This window comes from Sceloporus undulatus, chromosome 1 (genome assembly GCF_019175285.1).
Source record: "Sceloporus undulatus isolate JIND9_A2432 ecotype Alabama chromosome 1, SceUnd_v1.1, whole genome shotgun sequence".
Classification (NCBI taxonomy): domain Eukaryota; kingdom Metazoa; phylum Chordata; class Lepidosauria; order Squamata; family Phrynosomatidae; genus Sceloporus; species Sceloporus undulatus.
The window spans coordinates 318100894-318122700 of NC_056522.1; the positions used below are offsets into that span (position 1 = coordinate 318100894).

Below are 21807 nucleotides of genomic sequence, written 5' to 3' on the forward strand. Positions count from 1 at the left end.
GAAGGCTGCGGGGCGAACGTGCGTCCTTCCCAGCGTCACCCCAGGTGGGCTTTTTCTTGTGGAGGGAGCCCGATTGGAGAGATGCTTGGTTGGGGGACCCCACTGACCCTTGTATACGTCTACCCCAGGATTTTGGGGACCATTTGGGGGCCAAAATTTCTCGACTTATAGTCGAGTATATACGGTACTTGAAGCAGACCTGAGAGAAACATTGTTTGGTGGATAATCCTGAGTGCATTGTAAGGGCTTCATAACTGTAAGACACACTATATTTTACTGATTTTGTGTTCTGTTCCCTAAAATATTTAGACTGTTAAGTTCATGCTAAGTGATGGAAAAGTTTGAAGAGCTAACTCTAGGCTGACCAGTACGTCTAATGTTTAAAAAAAAAAAAAAAAAAAAACTAAAAAGCAAACCAGCATCAATTCTGTTTATGCAACTAAAGAGTTTTAAAATAGTTTTCTATTTCCAGTTCAGCTCCTTTTCTTAATATTATCACTGTAAAAAGACTAGGTAGGAGTTGTGAAACTGATTCCCAGAAGTGTGTTTTCCCTTAATGTTTGTAAACTACTGTAAAGTAAATCAAGAATTTCAGTTCATTATGAAATACTAACATGAGAAGCCTTTAGTACATTAATTTTCCTTGAAGTATTTTCTCTTGCTATTAAAATTTGTTTGTCCTCCTTTCTCAGATCTACACTGGTTGTTATGATGGTAGCATCCAAGCTGTGCGGCTGAACTTGATGCAGAATTATCGTTGCTGGGTAAAGCATTAAGCATTTTTGTTAGCTAGACTTGGATTTTTGTAACCTCCTTCTGCGGGGCTTCCTCTTTCTCACCTCTGTCCTTTAATTTCTGTCCAGCATTCAGCTGCATGTATTATCATGTCTGCTCACTTCTTGGATCAATCTCTCCTTTATTGTCATCTGTCATTGGCTCCCCTTCCCTTTCTGTATTTGTTATAAACTTCTGTTGATGATTTTTAAAGCCCTACATGGGCTGGCCTCTCCTTATTTATCAGAGCATTTTTCTCCTTACCTTCCCACTCATTCCCTCCATTCTGGTAGTCAAGGTCTGTTGTCTCAGCCAAGGATTTTCACTGCCCTGTCCCAGATCCATCGTAATAATAATACGATGAACACCCCACACCAATTAAACAATGAGTTTTGAAGCTTATTCTGTGGGACAAGGTAATGGACCTTCTCAGTAGCTACTCCCAGACTTAGGAATTGTCTCCTCCTGTCAGCATCTGAGAACATTCTTTTGCTACCAAGTTTTTAGAAATTGAATGGGGTAGGCTTTTAATGTTGTGCTGTGTACTGTAGTTTTATAGTTTGTATAATATTTTAATGAATTTTAATGCTTTTAATTGTTAATATTTTAGCTTTATAAATTATTTAATTGATTTTTAATTAACCTTTATATGTATACTTTTATCAACAGTTTGGTGTAGTTTTTAAATCTGTGTATTAAAAATATTAGCCATGTTGATTATTGGGAAAAAGGTGGGATATTTATTATTATTATTATTAATAAGAAGAAGAAGAAGAAGAAAAAGAAGAAGAAAAAGACGAAGAGGCAAGACCAGGCTATAGAACCTAATTAGTATCCTCATAGTACTTGGTTTTACTTTCTCCCAATATATAGTTTCTAGATCTCAGTCATCGTGTAGTGTATAGAAATTCTGGTCATATTTCAAAGTAACCACGCACCTGCTGACAGAGTTATAGTGTATAGTGCTGGAGCCTATTTATGATCCTTCCCTCTCTTGCCCATGGTCATTCCTGGTAATGAAGAGGCAAGACCTCTTGGCAGATGCATATCTTTTCAGGAGTGTCAGCTGTTGCAAGGACAATTTCACAGCAAATTCTGGCAGCATATAACTATAGATCTGGATAACAGCCAGATTTGTTGCTTTTGTTCTTTGTGCATTGAAATCATTCCACTTAGAATGGCTTTATTTATTTCAGCAACATGACTCTAGGATTTATAGCAGGGATAGTAATCGTATGGCCTACCAAGTGTTGTTGGACTGCAACTCCCAGCAGCCCTTACCTACATAGCCAAATTCAAGAATGCTGGGAGTTGCAAGTCAGTGATCTTTGGAGGGCAGGCTAGTCCCCCTCCCCCAGTGTATGCAGAAGTTTACAAAAATGGATCAGATTCCATTCTGTGATGATTATAGAGTAAAATAGACAAATGAAAACAAGAGATTTTGTTGGGGGAAACCAGACTAAGGATTTATTGGGAAAGAATATGTGACCTTCCTGATAAGAGTTGTTTGACAGTGTACTTGCAGGGGATTAGACTAGATGACCTTTAGGATTCATTTCAGCTCTCTAGTTCTATTATTCTAATTATTCATACCTTGGCCAGGTGAGGTATGTGTACATCTATACAGTACTCTTTTTCCTCCATTTTAAAATCATGGGCCCATAACACAATACATAATAAAAAAATGCTTGATGATAACAGAATGTAGGATCATCTCTGGGAATTTTTCAAAAAAAAAAATGATAAATAAGATTGTACTCTGTGATTTTTTTTAATGTTGTGTTTACATATTGGTGGACAGAGGGAGCTTAATTGTCCAGTGTGTGTTAATTTTATGTTTGTTTCTTATTACTATTTTTGTGCCCTCAGCATTCTGTTTGTAACATTTTTCTCATATCTCTTGCCAGTGGCATGGATGTTCACTCATATTTGGAGTTGTGGACCACCTCAAACAGCATTTGTTAAATGATCATACCAACCCAAATTTTCAAACACTGAAGTGCCGCTGGAAGAACTGTGATGCTTTCTTCACCTCCAGGAAAAGTTCCAAGCAGGTATGTAGTAAAGTGTTATAGTAAAAAACAAAGCAATCCAGGAAAAAACCCATAGGCTGCAACTGCACTGCAGAAATAATCCAGTTTGACCTCTTCAACTGCCATGGATCAATGATATGGACTCCTGGGAACTGTAGTTTTTTGTGTCACCAGAGCTCTTTGACAGAAAAGACTGAATCTCTCACAAAACTATAGTTCCCAGCATTTTATAGCACTGAGCCAGGACAGTTAAAGTGGTATCAAACTGGATTATTTCTGCAGTGTGGATGGAGCCTTAGAAAGAATATTTGAAGTACAGTTTGGATATGAAGTATATTAAAGAATCAACAAATACATAACTAAATTCTGGAGAATACAGTGGTCTGCCGATTTTTGTAATATTTTTAAAATAACATTTTTTTAAAAATAAGGCTGCGTCCTGTGGTTCTCAGGAAAGTATGCTAGGACCAAAGGACAGACTACATTGTCTTCCCCATCCATAGAGAGGGAGGTCTGCAGATGAAGAGGGAAGGATGCCCTTACAAGCATCCTTACTGAAGGTATCTAAGGGTCACCCTTACCATTCCATCATTATTGCTCCACTTGTAATAGCAAAAGCATCCTGGGGGCACATCAGGGGACATTTTGGGTTAACCAGTTCCAAGGCTCTTTCAATCCCCTGGCAAGTTCTGGTACAAGGGAGAAATTATACTAGCCCTAGAGCAGTGTGATGTCTTTCCTCTTGCAAGTCTTCCTTCTAACCTACAAAGGTGAACCTGGTAAAGCTTTGGATTTAGCAATTCCTCCACCAGGATTCTCCTTCCCTTGTCCTTCTAAGAATGGTGTATAAGGTTTATTCAGGGGCCATATAGCTGATTAAAGAATATTAATATCAACCAGGATAGAATTGTGACATTCTAGATTAATGGTGGGTGTGGTGTGGAACATGGGCCACATGTCACCCCAAGACCACACTTTTGTGGTCCCTAAAGCCCCCACCTGCCATCCAAAGCCCCCAACTCCTCAACTTAAAAAAAAACCTAGCATTTATTTGGGGGCAGTTTTTGCCCAAGAATCATGCAGAATCCTGACCAAACAAATAAAAACATATGAAAATAACACTCTGCATCCCCGCAAGCACCCCAGAACTCCATACCAACCCAAAATACTTCCAATTTCCATTGCAGTCCCATACAAAATGGTAATAAGAATGTGACATCACTTCTGGTCAATATTTTGAGAGGGACTGGAGAGGAAAATAAAGGTATTTGGGCTTCGTTTGGGGTTATGTATGGTGCTGCAGATGAGTCTGGGGGAGAAATTTTCCCCTGACCTCTACACATCTAGAATATGAGTATATTCTGGATGATAAGACTTCAACTCTCAGCATTTATCTTCATTGGCTATGCTGACTAGGACTGCTGGGAGTTGCAGTCTTGACATCTGGATAGCTGCATGGTTTCCACTCTTAATATATATCCAAGTACAATGTTACAAACATTTAATAAAGAACAACAAATCTAGACAAAACCTGGGACTCTGTATTACTACATAGTTGTAGGGCTGTTATTCCAATTCAACTGCCATGGTAACATACTATTGTAATTGGACAGTTTTTCAAACATACCTAGTCAGAAGATGGAGCAAACTTAAGTGAAGCAGGAAAGTATGGGGAGCTTTCAGGTAAATAGTTTTCAGATAAACAGGAGTAGTAACAGACTTACTAAATGTGAGAGAATACTTTGGCAGCAGAATACGTTGTCTTGGTAGGTAATGAATTCTCTTTCATTGGAGGCATTTAAGCAGAGGCTTGGATGGCTATCTGTCAGGGATGTTCCAGGTGCATCCTGCTTTGCGCAGCCAGCACTGGTGGAATAGATGATCTCCAAAGTCTTCCAACTCTATGATTCTGTGATCTGCTTTGGTGTTAGCAGCCTGGAGATCATGGTATGACCAGCTAGGCCTCCTTTGAAGATCTTCATGGTCTAATACAAGGGAAGGCAATCTTTCAAGGGCTCATGCAGTTAGGGTCAAATTCATAAAGTTTATGGCAGAATAGATAGAATGGGAGGAGTCCTGATTTACAACACATTTCACCCATTCCTATGGTTTGTATTGTAATCTGTTTACTCCTACCTGAAACATAGAATGAACAAAACATAATTAGTGTTACAGAACAGGAACACAAAGTATTGTTTTAATTTATTGTTTTAATTTGTAATTGTTTTAAACTGTTTATTGGTTTATCTGTGTGCTGCTCTGACTTCCCACAATATTTTAATTAATAAGTAAATAAAATACAACTTTAGTTGATTGGTTGTAAGCTCTGTTTGGTAAATGCTCCCCCCCTCTCTTTTTATAGGATGCAGTGGGACATATTGAAAAACATGCAGAAGATGATAGCAAGATTGACTCATGAAGTTTTTTTGCCTCCCACATTGGGAAGTCCTTTTTATATACTGGAAGTTTTCCATGCCTCGTCCACCTCTAGTCCTCTCCTTTTTTCTTCTTTAGTTCATATTTGGAGTAGGAAAAGGACATGGGCTTTTTCCACCATTTTTCTTTTTCACTACAGAGACAGCATCTGGCTTGCAGCTCTGTAGATAAGGAAATGACTGACAGACTTAGACCAAACAAAACTATGTTGAATTCATTAACAGAAGCAACAACAACAGAACCATTCATTTTGTCTTCCCTTTCAAAGAGGTGCATTGCACATGTATAAAATTTGTTATTCAGAGGAATGTTTAGAACTCACACTGGGTGCCTGTTGTGTTAACCTTTCTGTTTTATGTTGTATGCCAGATCCTCCCAGATAATTTATAGTTTGGGATGTAGACAATAATGATGATGATAATAAAACACAGACTAGAAAATACCACTTAAGCATTTTGCTCTGCATTTCCTTCCATTACACCTTAGTATCTTTCTTTTGATGTGAGGTCTTAACGTGAAAGCTTTCCTTTTAAATCTTCAATTTATATTGTAATTTAACCTACCAGCAAAACTCTAAATGCTAAGGCAAAAACCAGCTGTTAATCCCAACTAGGGTAAACCCATTGATTAAGTGGGGCTTTATAAGTATTGACTTACTCAGCAGTTTATTCAGTGAGTTCAGATTCACTACAACTGGGAATACTAGCAACTGGGTAGTATATGCCAAGGTCTGCAGAGTTAGTCACTACACTACTTTCTGTACATTTTAATCACCCAGCAGGCTAAATGATTGATAGCATCATCTAAGCAGCCTGTTCCTTAAAACACATTTACTGTAAATTGTTCACTTTTAATTATTGTGAACTTTGGTGCAAAGGCTAGTGCAGATAACAATTTCAGCTTTTAAGCTTTTGTATCTGTACACTTATATTCAGTGCTGTCTTGCCACAAAAATAGGCCTGTGTCCCTGATTCTGAACGTTTATGATCTATTGTGGCATTTAATTTGCTGAGCTTTGGAGTCCTGCATTGAATCTGAACATGTTAATTTCTGTCCAGTTGACACGAGACCACCCTGTGTTTTTAAAGCAGTTTCTGGTTGGTCCTCTTGTCCCAATATAACCTCGTTTCATTTTTGCTGAATACCTTAAAATTTCTGTAATTGAATGTTACTGTGCAAAACACAGTATGTAAAACACGAACTTTTAAAATTGAAGGAGCCCAAGCAGAAGCTGGGAGTATCATGGGCATGTGTTGTGCCACAATTTACTATAATGAAGTAGAAGTAGCAGTCTGAGAAACTAATAGAGCTGGAAGACAATAATTACAGTGCAAAGAATTCAAATGTGTGTGGGAACATCAGCACTATTTGCTTGGGTGGGTGCAGAAGTTCCCACTACTCAAGTTTGTACAAGTGGTTTGTTCTTTAGTTCTAAGCCATTATTCTTGTTATTACTGACTTCAGTCTTTATTATTATTACAAAAGGGAACTGAGAATCTCTCTAACAGTCTTGAATACCTACCTATGTAGGCTTTGACTTGTTTCATTTTGTTTCTGATGATGTCTAAAATATTAAAAGAGCAAAGAGTGTTGTAATCAACATTTGACAACTTGAGATGATGCACACACAGGAGGTTATCAACAGCTAGCTGTAAGAGTTAGAACAGACTTATATCTGGAAGTTGCTTTTCAGCTCACCTTGAAAGCTTGCCAGAGAACTTGGGAAATGCTATAGAATTTGTCCAATCTTCAATATATTCATTGCATTTTAAAATGCTTTGAAAAAGCAACATGTTTCTTTATATCAGTGGTTTTTAAACTTTGGCCCTCCAGATGTTTTGGACCTCAACTCTTGGCACCTCTGGTTATTGATAATGAGTGGAGCTTTCGAGCGTTGTCAGAAACATCTGGAGAGAAAACAGTCTACAACAACCACTCTAAATAAAATATTCCCTTTTCACTCTTTCCCCATGACTAGAAAATCGTCTGCTGGGGGAAGGAGACTTTCCAGAGAGAAGCAGCAACCTCCATCAGGAACTCTTTTATTTTGCAGTTTATCTGTAGAAGATTTCTGAGGAGTATTAGTCTTTTGTTTTGTTGATGCATTGGATTGCTGTTCTCACAGTGGTACAAGCTAAGGGAATTGTAACGAGATCATTTTGGGGGAACTTTTACTACTTTACCAAGCAGTTCTAGTGTTCAACCCATAGAAGTGGTATGGTGTTTTTTTTTTTAATGGATTGATTTTGAGATCATCCTAAGCTAAACATGATTGAAATGAAGGTACAGGATAAGTGTGTTTGTAAGAAAAATATGTGGCATGCTGTGTTTGTGTATTCTTGAAGATAAGTGAGTGAATGGATTTTAATTTTGCATCTTCTTCAATGATTTTCTTCAAAGTTTTACTAGAAGAGGATAGTGACTTTGCGAAAATGTAATGATATTTTTTTCATTAGAGCAGTAGCTGTAAGTGTTACATAACTTACACTACATTTTTTCTAAGCTGTTATAATAGGTTGTTTGTGTATATGTGTGTTAAAGATGGTTGAGAAAATACCTTTTCCTTGCATCCATTTTGGGATGTCTTAGATAATTTGTCTTCAAACTGATTTAGCAATAGTGTGGTTGTGTCTTACCAAAGTTTGGTTCTGATGTTGGCCTTTATCTGAGACTTTGAGAAGAACTCTTCTAAACCATGTCACATATGCATAAATTAGCATCACTACTTAGCTGCAGAAGTTCTCAGCACTTCAGTATATTCCAATGAAACATCTATTAGAGTGTCACAGTTCTTTCAGGTTATAGAAGTTCTTCTGTTATATATCAGGGATTTTGTTTGTATTGTTTTTGGTTTGAGGTTGTGCTTTCTATACTTCTGCCTCTTTATTGGCAAATGTTATGTTCTTGTAGGCTCTGCCAGAAACTGTGGCGGCAATACAAAGGACATTCTCATTGTCAAATTGTGAGATGTAGACTGTCAAGTTCATACAGTTTCCAAGTTTCTGGCATCTTTGTACAAATAAGTTGAAATAATCTTTAGAAAGTTTTTGCCTTTGAAGGTAGGGAGATAGAAATGATGTGGCTAGAGGGAATTGTGGAGTGTGTTTTTGAACTGTGTGGGAAGTGTAAAGTTTTGTGTTGGCTAATGTCTGAGTAAGCTATTGTTGGCTGTATATGGAGTGAATTTGGACTGCATGCCAACACACTTCCCCAACACAATAGGCATTTATTTTATGCCATTTATCTTATTTAGTGAATGTAAGGATTTGGTGTGTGTTAAGAGCTGTGCAGGAATGGTCTGTGTATCAAATATCAGGGAGCTGCTCTGTTGTTCAGCTGTTTGAATCTTTTTTTACAACTGAATCTCAGTGTCCCAGCTTCTGTTTGCCCCTTGAGACAAATGCTTAGGCATCAATAATCAAGACTCCAAAGCTACAGTCCACACTCTAGCTGGCGATGGTGATCAAACCTCCATCTTGATGGCTCCGGCTTGCATTTTAATTGTCAGCTAGAATGTAAACTCTGTTTTGGCGGTATGGCTGATTAAAAAAAAATCTGGATTCATATTTGAGAACTCATACATTCAGTGGCATTTAGTTGTTGTTGTTTTTTAATGTAAAAGCAATATACATCCAATATCTTTCTTGCTCTAAATGTTGGTTTTCCTAGATCTCTAGGGTCCTGGCAGTTTGGCTTTATATGAAGGACAAAATATGCAGTCTTCATGTACAATATCATAACATGAACACAACCAGAAAGGTTCAAATTGTACACCAATTAAAACAAGGAACAGATTGATGTGATTGTAAAAATACTAGATGGGAGAAACCACATAAGTAATAAACCTCTTAACAGCTTTATTGGCAGCTTTCATCACCTTATTTAGTTTCTGTGGGATAACTTGTGTGACTTTTCTCATGAGTAAAGATGTGTGGGCTGATATGCAAAGAATGACTTGGTCTTTCCTTTCCTTTCTACTACAAAGCTGTGAACTAAATAAAGAAAAAGAAAAAAATAAAAATAAAATAAATCTACTTTATAACAAGAGAAGTCCGGTGTGGCCTCAATTCTTCCTGTCTCTCAATTGATTTTTTAATGGTTTGATTGGGTTAGTGGCTTAACTTTTTGTGGTAGCAAAGTAGTTATTCAGGTTTTGATCAGGAATAATTCACAATTGTGTGTAGGGTATTTCAAAATTCACTGGTCCTTAAATATTGTAGCTTGGTATTTTTTCTGACATGGAGTTTCCATGTGAACAAAGCCTTATGTTAATTAGTGTAGCAAAATGTGGTTAAATCAATTTATTACATGTTTTTACCTGATTTGCTGCACTGATCTAGTGAAATAAGTTTTTCATATAGAGCATCTGAAACAGTTGAGCACATGTTTTTGAGAGAAATTATATATAAATGTCATATTTCCTGTCTTTTTAAATAATAAAAATACCTTGTACTGTGCACATACCAAATTTTAGCTTTCGAGGATATTCCCCAGAATGACCCAGTGAGAGAAGCACATACTGTATTTTCTGGCATTTTTAACCCAGGAAAATCTTCTCAAAAGTCGGGGGTCGTCTTATACGCCGGATGTTGTCTTATAGGGCAGGTGCTGAAACTTCTGAGTCAGAATGGAGACTCTGCAGTTGCCACATATGATGGAGGGAGCTCAAAAACAGCCGCGGCCGCATCCCCACCATATGCAACGATCTTATGAAAGCAGCTACCGCTTTGATAGTCTTGGAGACAGGGAGGGCTGGGCAGGCAGGGAGAGCTGACCAATCCAAGCACGCTTTGTATACAACAAGGTTTCCTGCTAAGTACCTGCATGTCATTTGAATTAAAATTACCATATTGAAATCAAATCTGTTTTTTTTTAAAAAATTTGGTGTGCATTGGAAGAGGGTTAGTCTTATACGGTGAGTATGTCCCAAACACTATATTTTAACTGGAAAACTTGGGGGTTGTCTTATACGTCCAGTCGTCTTATGCGCCGGAAAATACGGTATATCTTTGGAATTAAAATGTATAGTTTATGTGAAGGACTGTTCCTCATATACCCCTCTTTTAAGATTATGCTGGTTACAGGTCTTAATATCTGAAAGGCATCTTTCCTGTTACATTTACCATTGTTCCCTATCATTCAGAACATTATGAAACCTTCTGGAATATAAGACACACAAAATGAAAGGATTAGTACGTAGAGAGATCTTGTAGCACCTTTGAGACTAAATGAAAGAAAGGGTTGTTTCTTCAATATTGAATTTCTCTTGCCTAGAAATCTTTATTGTTAAAAGGAGACCCATCTGCTAGGAGATGGTATAGTATTAAATTTATTTGATCATGTATGTTAATTTGGACACTGCACATCCATTGAAGAAAAGTTTAACATATAAAGGTGCTTTACAACACTAAAGCAGCTGCACCCATGGTATCTTTTCTAAACTGAAACTGGTGTCATTGGTACTTCAGATATCTGGAGATATCTTCTGGGTACATATAAAGATATGCATCTGAGAATGGGTTGTGTCCTATTAGTCACCCAAGAGAGCCAAAGTCATATGTATATGTGATGACATAAAGGTCCTTTTTGGCAGGCAGAAATTGATAGTTGGGCCCAAGTTAGCATTTCACAAATCTCTAAAAGAGAAAAATTAGTAGAAAAAGCTGCTGAGGTTGCTGCATCCTTATTAAAGCAGGCTGATGAATTGATTTTGACATTGTGAAGTCGAAGGCTTTCATGGCCAGCGTCCGTGGGTTTTTTTTCAGGCTATGTGGCCATGTTCTAGAAATGTTTCTTCCTGACGTTTCGCCAGCATCTGTGGGTGGCATCTTCAGAGAATGCTTTGCCTGGAAAAAATTGGGTGTATATATACTGTGTGAACCTGGGAATGCAGGAGTGATTTGCATGTGTATTGTTCTGTGCTGATGGCCGGCCTCAGCTATGTTGTTTTCAGCTACATTGAATTAACTCAAATGAGATACATCTGTTTGGGTATTTCTGAAAATCTATTTAATAGTGATAACTTAACATTCCTTAACACTGAAGATTTCCACACTGCAAAATCTATTATCTTTAAAGCAAACAACAGGTATAATTTCCAACAAACATGTAAACTTGTCCAGGATTCAAAGGGGGTCTTCCTGCTGATGGAAGCCTTTGAAACCTGCTGCGGAAAGCTGGGGAAAACTGTAGAGAATGATTTTGTGGAGTGAGGAGAGGAGGAAAGTCCTATAGCACTAGCAGACAACTAATAGTGTAACATTGTAATTAGGCCAGTATGCAGCATAACGGTATTTCCCAGTGCAATGGTGGCAGTTATCTTTTTCTATATGGAACATATGGTACTGTCGATGTCAGTTCAATAAGTGATAAAAGTAGACTTTAGATTCACAAATCTTATCTGGTAAAGGGAGATAGATATCACTTTTTGTTTGTACACAAACTGTACTCCCCTTGTAGCTGTCAGAGGAAATATATATATAAAAGATTCTGCAACTCAATAATGGCAGGCTTCTTTTTGACAGAAATCTGGCTCTCATTGTGAGAAGAGGATAAGTAATGGTAAGAACACAAGTGTGGCCTTCAGGCATACATGGTGAGCTGCAACCACTGGAAGGAGAGAGAAAAGCAGTGTTAAGTGGCAATAGATATATCTAAAAGTGCAGGCAAAATATGGCTCCCCACACAATCTTCCCAAGTCTACAATTCTGTTTTGGATTTATCTAGAACTAGCACTTTAGAAAATTATGGAATTTCTTACTAAATAAATATACAGAGGGTCAGTTTGAAATCCTGGTACCATTCCAATATTTAAAGAAACCAAGGCCTAAATAAGAACCTCTAGGGTTGTGAAACACTGCTTTTGAGAACACAGAAAGATATATATATGCAAGATGACACTCCCTTGTATTAGCTAAATTGGAAGTCCTCTCTTTCCAGCTTTGCACCCATACCCACAGAATTATCAGAAGTGCTCACACTTCATGGATAAACATGCACTGAAAGGATGAGAACTTTGTTTCTTTACTCATGAAAACAAGGGCAAACCACAGTAAGGCATGGTGTAATGCTCTGGAGGATTGGAAGATCCTACAGAACACGTTTAGTGGTGGCTGTGGGGGCGGAAGAAGAAAAGAAAGATATTCGAGTGTGTAGTAGACTTCCACCCACATGACTTTGCATTTGTCCACTTGCTGTGAAACTGAAGGCTCTCTGCTGGAGATAAAATTCCCCAGAAACTGTTCACCCATAGCAGGGAAGCAGATTATACATGTGCTTGGTTCCTCTATTTCCAGACCATTAGCCACATACATCAGCTTTTAAGCAAAAGCTGTGGCTTCCTTAAAATAACATTATGCATATCACTTATTTTCATCATGAGAAGTAGCCTTAAAACCAATTAGCTCTTGAAATGTTACATTCTTTTTGTCTGTTTCTCTGTTAGGATGAGAGACAGCTGCATGGTAAATCAAAATACAAGAAAGCCATGGTGGATCAGACCAAAGACCAATATAAGACTAGCATTCTTTTCACACAGTGGCCAGCCAGTAAGACATGAAAGCAATGCTACCTTGTGTCTTGTTTTTCCTGGCCACTGATAGACATATGATGGAGGTGAGCCCTGGCTAGTAGCCACTGATGGCCCTCACCACCATTAAAGTATCTAAAGCTACAGAATAAGGTTTTATTTAATGAAGAAATGTGCCGGAGTAAAAGTGATTACCTCTAAGACATTCAGTTTAATAATACCATCTCCATCTTTATCAAAGGCATTAAATGCACCTAAAGGAGTGCGAAGGAAAAAAAGTATATCAAAAATCACTCTAGGCAAAATACTGAGCATTCTGACCAGTAAGCCAAACCTAAGTGCTGGGACTTCCAAAATTTCCACCTTTGCCACTCAAATTCAGGGAGCAAACACCAGTTGCCTTAACTCCTGTTAAACAGTGTTATACAAATTTTATTAACCTGGTAGGCTTAAGTTGTTTTGGAGTACAACTCCATTTTCTGCATCCAGCATGACAGTTTGTGCTGGCTAGGAATGATGGGAATCCTAACCAAACAGTTCTGTAGCACACCATTTTGGGGAAGGATGGTGAACCAGAAATTCATCAACATTGGTGACAACTTGCACTGGTAAGATTGGGAAATCCTGCCAGATGTCTTATTTTGAAGCTGTCAAGACACCAGTGCATAGAATTACTCAGGTTGACAAAGTATTACTTGCCCAAGTTCACGCAATAGGTTTCTGTAGTTGAGTCACTATTTAAACCCTGGTCTCCTGGAGCTTTAGTCCAGTGCTCAAACCACGACCTTATGCTGATGCCCATAGGTATTAGGTATGAATTGGCATAGATATGGGAGCATATAAATTATGGGGCACCTCAAATAATTAGTCATTTTTTAAATGGTGGCAATTAGTAATGTCTTCAGATGTTTACAGACTTGGTTGTGGAATGGTTAGATTGGTCTGATATCAGTATCAGAATACAGAGACCACTGTTCTCCAGTGACCAGAAGACAGCTGGAAATGGTCCAGAAAACTTTCCTATTCTGTTCACTGGCATGCTAATGAATTTATGGGCACGAAGCAAGAGAAAAAAGGACTTCAGCTTAGGCACAGGGATCTTTGAGATGACTTAACGAAAGTTGTAAGGCCTATGCTGCTATCACTGATCATGGTGAAAAGAATTGGGTCTTATTGTCAACGTTTACAAGAAGCACACAAGACTTATCACAAAAACAAGACAACAAAATGAATGTGATATTTGTAACAATTATGAAAAACTGAAAAATGAAAATATATAAAGAGTTAAAGGACTGAATTTCTATAGGTATGCTCATAGTAATTCTGAACACCAATGCAAGAATTATTGATAAAAATCAGAACACTCCAAAAAGCAATTTCTTTAACGAAAGTTGTAAGAAAATTGGACAATTTTTTGTCCATTCAAAATACTGGTTTACTAAACATACCTGAGAAAAAATGACTATGCCATCAATATACTGACCATATAATTTTTCAAAGGGCGATACAGATTAAGATCATAATATAAATTAGCTATGATATAGCCCATTTATTTTGGACTCATGTTCATTTGACACAATGTCTTTTGATATGTTTATGCTATGTATTTAGATAAATTTTGGTATTGTCTTGTCATATACTGTAAGTATTGTTACCCTTGGCTACATTGCAAGTCATTTTTCATATTGTATATTTGACATTTTATTTAACTCTTTAGATATTTTCATTTCTCTGTTTCATAATTGTCATAAATATATTTATTGATATTTGTCTTGTTTATGTGATGTACTTGTGTGCATGTAATAGTTGTTGAGACCCTGCTCTTTTGCTGTTCATTGTTAACATTGTCTTCAGTCCAGTAGAGCTTTTTTTGCTGTTGTTGCTGGTAGGGCCTTATTATATGGTGAGGATTCTTGAGTGGAATAACTGAATATTTTTAGCCAGATAAAATAAATATACTCACGGAACATTCCTTCTAGCCTGACAAAGCAGCAGATAAAGCTGTCAAACTCAATATTCATATTTCTGTCAGCATACCGCATTGTAATGATGTCATACAATTGGTTATTCAGCTGAAATCCTGAGGGAAAAACCAAAGTAAAACATACCAAGTTTAATTTTATTTCCATTTTCTCTCTTGCTAATATTGTAATACTGTATAATTTTCACAGAAGATCTATCACAAAGAAAGCAAAAGAATACACTGGCAAAGATTATGTCCAAAGAATATAGAACAACAAGCACCATACAATACCTGCATCTTTTACTGCATTACGCATCTCATAGCTGTTAATGGTTCCTGACTGATCAGTGTCATAGTGTTTGAAAATTTTCTGGAAAAGAACAGTGGAAATTATGGGTTTAGTTTTGTTGGAATGCTACTAGCAAGGAGGAAAACTGTTTCAGAAATATCCACTATAGCAGATGGCCCTGTCCCTACAGGAAATATTGAAAATGGTCTATTGTTTCGTAGGCCACACAATGTCAAAAATTGTTTGTATAACCTGATAGTATCGTTACAATTAGGTTGGACTTCTTAGCTAACAGGAATTGCACTTCCATTGATAGCAATATGGGTCTTGGTCTAGTCAAACCACTTATTAAACTGTGAAGACCAGAATTATCTATGGAGCAGTCCTTGTGATAAAATCATATGTACTTTAGGCATGACAGGAAATATTTTATTGTGCTTTTGATACCGCTCTGCCATTCAGATATTACTGTGGTGGGAAGTGGTCCAACCATGAAATTGCAGAAACCATACTCAAGTGGTGACATGAATATCAGGACTCACTACATGGTGTGAATAGGGTTTAAATAAGGTTTAGAACCTTAATGGGATTTATAAAAAGTGAAAGGGAAATCACTGTGATTTCAGGATAGTGATGGTGTCTAGTAAGCTTTTAAGAGAAACTCTACACATGAATAGAGTACATGGAGGAGGAGTTGCTTTATCTGAAAGCACATCAGAATTTTGTTATACATGGAAAGTACCTGCCAGCTTTTAATCTTGTTCCAAAGGTGTCGAAACTCTTCAAGGTTTATTTTCCCAGAACCATCTGTCTGTGATTTTGGTGTTCAGTTCAATATTTTATTGAAATACAATGGGTAAAACTAGCATTCAGTTTAAGGAATGGAGAAGAGGTTTAGTTTAAAAAAAAAACCTCCAAAAATTTAAGATCTTCATTAAAACTGCTACTTAACTACTGAGTGGGACCACTTTTTGGTTTTGCAGTTGTTTTACTGGTGGTTGTGTTTATATGATGGGGTTCTATCGATTTACCAATGCACAAGTATCTTGGAGTATAAAAGAGAATATTGAGAAAGATACTATAAAGATCATCTTTCATCAGAGACCTCAGGATAAGGCCCTACTAATATAAATGACTTTGGGTTCTATATTAAAAGAAAGGTGAGATAGAAATTAAAAATACAGTAAAATACCTCACATTGTGCAACAATTGAAGAAGCAAGTTTTGTAAAGCTGAAAACCCCATGATAGAGTCACTAAAAGTCAGAAATGTAGAACATAACTGGGTAACCTTGGGAATGTCACACACTCTCAGCCTCAGAAAACCCTATGATAGGTTTGCCTCAGGGGCATTATGAGCCAAAAATAATGTGAAGGCACACAACAACAAATGGGAGTCATTGAGTCCTGCAGATATTTTGGCCTGCAGTTCTCATCTTACCTAGCCAATATAACCAATGGTGAGGGATGCTGGGGACTACAGTTGAATATCTGAGGGTTGCATGAGTTCCAGTCCTTTATGAGAGCACTAATATATATGTATGACTTGAATTATGATGTACATAATTTGAGAAGGATACATCCATTAAGGCAATCATACTGCGGCAAGATTCTAGTGCAAACCCTTCTGTCTTCAGCTCCTTGTCTGAAAAAAATTATTTCAATTACATAACATATTATTATTATTTAATTTTCAAAGTACTGCACAGATCATTCAAAATTTAAAACCAAATGTATCTCCCAGCTAACGCATTTAAAAAATTTTATTTTCAAACATTGATCCATGCCTTGCCCTGCAGAGCCCAGAACAGTTTTATAGAGCCTTATAGAGTTTTCAGAGCATGCAATTAAAGTTGCGTACTATGCAATTGTTCTTGGTGCTGAATACTCATTATTCTTTTTAAATGCATAAAAATCCTAACAAGGATGTTACGGGGGTGGGGGTTAAACCTCCTCTCAACAAATCATGCCAAGAAAACCCCATGATAGGATCACCTTAGGGTCACCATAAGGTGGAAATGACTTGAATGTACACAACAACAAAAACAACGACAGAATAGGTGATTCATGCAGAGACCTCTGCCACTGCAGTGAGGGAGGGGGCCAAGTGCCCCCTTTTGGCTGCCACCCCGGTAGGCCCCCTGCACTGGGTGACACCAGGGGTGGAGCGCCACTGCCTGTTGTCCTCGTGAAGTTAGGTTGGTATGTCCATGTAACAGGGCTGTCTCTGTAGCAGTGCCCCAACTGTGGAATTGCCTACCCAAACCTGTTAGGCTGGCCCCATCTCTCTTAAGCTTCTGCAGGCAGCCCAAACAGTGCTGTTCTGCATGGCATTCAGTACAGTATTTGAAATCGCTGTTTTAACTGTTTCAAAATTAGATTGTAGGACTGATTTTAGACTGCTTCAATGTATTTTACTATAATGTGTTTTTAAAAAGTTTTAATTTTTAAAGAATTTGTTCATGGCCTCAGGAGCACTTGTGGGTTGGGAGGCGATACAGAAATACATTAAATAAGTAATAAATGTTTTTAAAGGCACCATGGAAGAATAAATGGGATATCACACTTACGCTTTTTCAGAACATTGTTGAGAACATTCCTGAGTTCATCAGCACTGATCTCCATGTCCTATAAAGCAAAGGAAGAATAGATCATGACGATGGTAAAGTCACCTAACGGCAAAAGTTGCTAAGAATTACATTTCTAATCAAGATGTCTGCTGTCATGTGCCTTCAAGTCAATTTCCACTCACAGTGACCCTAAGGTGAACCTATCACAGGGTTTTTCCTTTCAAGATTTGTTCAGAGGAAGTTTGCCATTGCCTTCCTCTGAGGCTGAGAGAGTGCCATTTGGCCAAGGTGGGTTTCCATGGCCAACTGGGGATTCAGGCCCATGTCTCCTGGAGTCCTAATTCAGCATTCAAACCACTATACTGTGCTGGCTCAATCAAGATGTATTTCATCTCTTTTCAAAGCATGATTGTTCACAGATAAAGGAATGTTATGTAAGTGTTTAATTATCACTTTCTAGCACAACAATTAATGTTGTGTTTGGGACAGACCCACATAGTGTGATGCAATGCAACAGGGAAGAACTGAAACCATTTTGAATCGTATTCTGAGAACATGTCCACACAGGAGTCTCAGACCCCCTGAACATAAAATCAGAAGTTCTGGAAGCAGCATTGGAAACATGATGTGATATTGGGAAAGCATCGTTGTGGCTATGTGTCTCCAAATGGCTGGTGCTCCAATTTTTCTAGTTTGCTGTATGATTTAATATAAAAGCAGAACAGAATGTGCTGGGTAGTTTGGGAGGAACTGAATATGTGATGAACCAGGCTGGCATGTCCAGCATTCTTCAAATTCATAACAGAGAAATTACATAATTCTGTATGAATTCTATGTAATGTTATGCCAGTTCAATATACCAACAAAAATCACAATATATCAGCTCAAAATATTTGGTGCAGTGTGCCTTCAAGTCATTTCTGACTTATGGTGAGTCAAAGGTGATCCTATCATGGAGTTTTCTGGGGCTGAGAGTGTGTGACTTTCCCAAGGTCAACTAATCGGTTTCTATGGCCGAACATGGTATTGAACCCTGATCTTCAGTGTCGTAGTCCAACACTCAGACCACTATAGCATATTGGTTCTCCAGTATACCAATATATAATTCTACACTAATTGAAAGAATAGTGCTGCAATGAGCATTGATCATTAGGGATACATGGTGCATTCAGGAAATCAAGTTTAAAAGATTTTAGAACTAACACCCTCAGTTTTAATATGATTTAAAAACTGGGGTAGTTCGGCCAGATAGGTGGAAGTTTGTCCCAATATATTATTTTGGTTTCTTTAAGAGTAGTCATGTTTTGTTTTTGTTTTTAAGAAGGTAAACAAGTCCAACTATGTCTAAACCATTAAAAAATCAATTTAGTCTGAGAGCTGTAACATGTACAAGTACAAATAAGTACAAATATATTTGGAAGCTAAGCTGCTCCTTTAAGAATAGTTGGGCACTGCATTCAAGAAGTCAAAAATAGTAGCTGACTAGTTTGTAGTGAAAATATTTATTGCTTGGCTCCTTTCCCAAAATGCTGCTAGCTGAGAAAAGCATGGTTGGGGGGTTCCTATGGCAGCAATACCTTGGGCTTTCAGGATTATTTATTTAGTAAATTTTATATCTTGCCTATATCCAAAGATCTCAGGGCACCCTTTGGCAGCATCACACCAAAAGCCTATTTCTCCAGGGCTGATGCCAGTCCATTTTCCACCCACAGCTATGATCACTGAGAGGGCTTAAATACACTAAAGGCTCCAGATCCTGTCTGATCTTGGAAGTTAAGCAGAGTCAGCCCTGGTTAGTACTTGGATGGGAGACTGCCAAGGAATCCCTGGTGCTGTAGGCTATATTTCAGAGGAAGACAATGGCAAATTGCCTCTGACTAATTCTTGCCTAATAAAACCTTGCGAAATTCATGGGGTCACTGTAAGTTGACAGGAGACCTGAAGATGCATGTACACTCACACACATACTGATCTGTTGTTTCATGCAACACTGGGTAGCCTATAATTTATTGGGGTGGTGGATCTGAGACTTGAATGCTTTGTTTTCCTTGAAACAAAGAGAACAGACAATAAAATCCCCTCCTCAGTCTGAAAGAGAAATCTTGGGTGCCCATTTTTGCTCAGTCCTGCATGTAACTAGTAGGATATAGACATCAAGTGCTTCCATATATTAAGTTCGTAGCAGCATCAGTAAACATATTGTGTGGTTATTCCATCTTTCACTCAACATATTGTATAAGAAAAAAGACAGAGAAAATGGTGAGGAAAATATGGGAGCTTCACAAATGGAAGATGCCATCATCTGGACTCTCCCTAAAAAACATGTGTTTGATGGAGGATAAGTGCAGAATAAATCTGGAGCACCCTCCAAACATGTCTTTCAGAATCTATGATTAGTTTGGCTTGGCTTAAGGCTGTATGGGTTTTTGGTGTGTATGTCTTCATGTCGCCTGTTTGCTTATGGTAACCCAATGAATTTCATAAGTTTTTCTGGGCAAGGGATACTCAGAGATGGTTTCGCTAGCTCCTTCCCTTGCAATATAGTCTTTGTACAATCTATTTATTTAAATTCTAACAAGGCTAGCCTGACTGACACAAGAACCAAGTAGTTGTGTACTCACATCTCCAGCAATCTGCCGAAAAATATTTCTGAACTGTTTGTCTTCTTCAGTCTCCTTATCGGAATCTCTCTGTGCAGGCTGCAAAGAGATTAAAAGGGGGGAAATGGTTGTAATGAACTGCTGATATATGGTTTTCTAGATGAAAGAAGAGGCTGCCTCTATATTTCTGTCTGACCCAGTGCTTTCTTGCAAACTTGATATATTTGGTGACCACATGATTTCTAGCTAAATCCAGGGGTAGAACTATGTGAGGGGAAGGAGCATAATGAAGGCCTTGCATACAAATAAAAAGTCTGCCTCCATTGCATGTTCTTTCAGAAAATTCAGATTTCAGAAGTTCGAATAAAACTGAGCTCCATTTTGACTTTTTCTTTGAAAAATAAAAATTTGAAAATTAAAAAATTTCAAATTTGAACATTTGCACTTTCTTTTGTTCCTATAAACAAATCTGTGCATTGCTAGGTCAGTTCCCTACAGTACAGAAAAGCAGGGCATATATATTCACTGCACAGTACTATATTATATTAAAGGCTAGTCGTTCTTGGTTTTTTTTTTTCTAAAATCCATGTTGTTATGAGGAAAGACTTATAATGAGACTAAATGGCCCTAAAAGAGCACTCAGCCTTCTGAGCAATATATGAGATGGGATTTGCAACAATGCTCTATCACAGTGATGGCGAACCTATGGCACGCATGCCAGAGGTGGCACTCAGAGCCCTCTCTGTGGGCACGTGTGCCATCACCCCAGCACAGAGTTTGCCAGAGTCTGTTACTAGAAAGCCAGAGGGACATGGCACTTTGCAATAAATAAGTGGGTTTTGGGTTGTAGTTTGGGCACTCGGCCTCTAAAAGGTTCACCATCACTGCTCTATCAGTTTCCCTTTTCTTTTTATGAAAATAATAGAAAAGTAGAGAAGACATGCACAGTTGATTAGTAGTCTGCATCGATTCTTGAGTACAGGTAACTCCTTAAACCTCAGAAATTGCAAGGCAGCACACAAGCATAGAAGCCAAGTATAGAAGCCAAGATGACTTCTAACAAGATGGATTTTATTTTCTTTTTAGGAAAGAAAAGTGCAATAATGGCAAATGACCTGGGCATCAAATTGAGTTTGGTGGATAATATAACAATAGCAAATGTAGGCTGTATCTAAGCATTATTCAATTATTTTTATCCCAAGCATGCATCTATTGTCACTTCCAGATTATTATACAAAATTTGAGTGATCTAGGAATATTTTTGGAATGACTAGTCACTATTGATGAAATATTGTAATATCACTATGATCTTAAATTTCTTCATCCCTGGAGAAGCTGAATGCTGCCATTGCAATGGCAGCATTCAGCTTCTCCAGGGATTAAGAAATTTAAGACTCAAACATCATTAGGAAAGGTCCCAACCTCAGTATTTTGATAACTATCTTCAAAAGGATCAAACAGTTAATGCAAAATACTACTCTGGAAGTACTGAAGGGAAAATAGCTAAGGAAGCTGCAGAGAAGTGCTCCCTTTTTGCAGGACAATGCACCTGGTCACAGGGCTGGCAAGATAATGGATGTTTTGGAAAATCTGGGGTTTGAGTGTATAGACCACC

General features: G+C 37.8%; 2 protein-coding genes across 3 annotated transcripts in view; one reads left to right on the forward strand and one right to left on the reverse strand.

The window, feature by feature from the left end:
* ZNF106 (zinc finger protein 106) overlaps positions 1-9293 on the forward strand; it is a 73714-nt gene extending 64421 nt beyond the window's left edge. For both annotated transcript variants that reach the window (XM_042452446.1, XM_042452454.1), the window contains exons 21-23: positions 693-764; positions 2682-2828; positions 5170-9293. In XM_042452446.1, coding sequence (XP_042308380.1) covers positions 693-764; positions 2682-2828; positions 5170-5226 — 276 coding nt within the window. In that variant the 3' untranslated portion in view covers positions 5227-9293. The remainder of the gene's footprint in view (positions 1-692; positions 765-2681; positions 2829-5169) is intronic.
* A 1936-nt stretch (positions 9294-11229) lies between these two features.
* CAPN3 (calpain 3) overlaps positions 11230-21807 on the reverse strand; it is a 43474-nt gene continuing 32896 nt past the window's right edge. Inside the window, exons 16-23 of the mRNA XM_042445427.1 lie at positions 20214-20291; positions 17593-17650; positions 16603-16667; positions 15766-15834; positions 15026-15104; positions 14735-14851; positions 12967-13025; positions 11230-11852 (exon numbers count right to left, since the gene is read on the reverse strand). Of these exons, the coding sequence (XP_042301361.1) occupies positions 11826-11852; positions 12967-13025; positions 14735-14851; positions 15026-15104; positions 15766-15834; positions 16603-16667; positions 17593-17650; positions 20214-20291 (552 nt within the window). The 3' untranslated portion in view covers positions 11230-11825. The remainder of the gene's footprint in view (positions 11853-12966; positions 13026-14734; positions 14852-15025; positions 15105-15765; positions 15835-16602; positions 16668-17592; positions 17651-20213; positions 20292-21807) is intronic.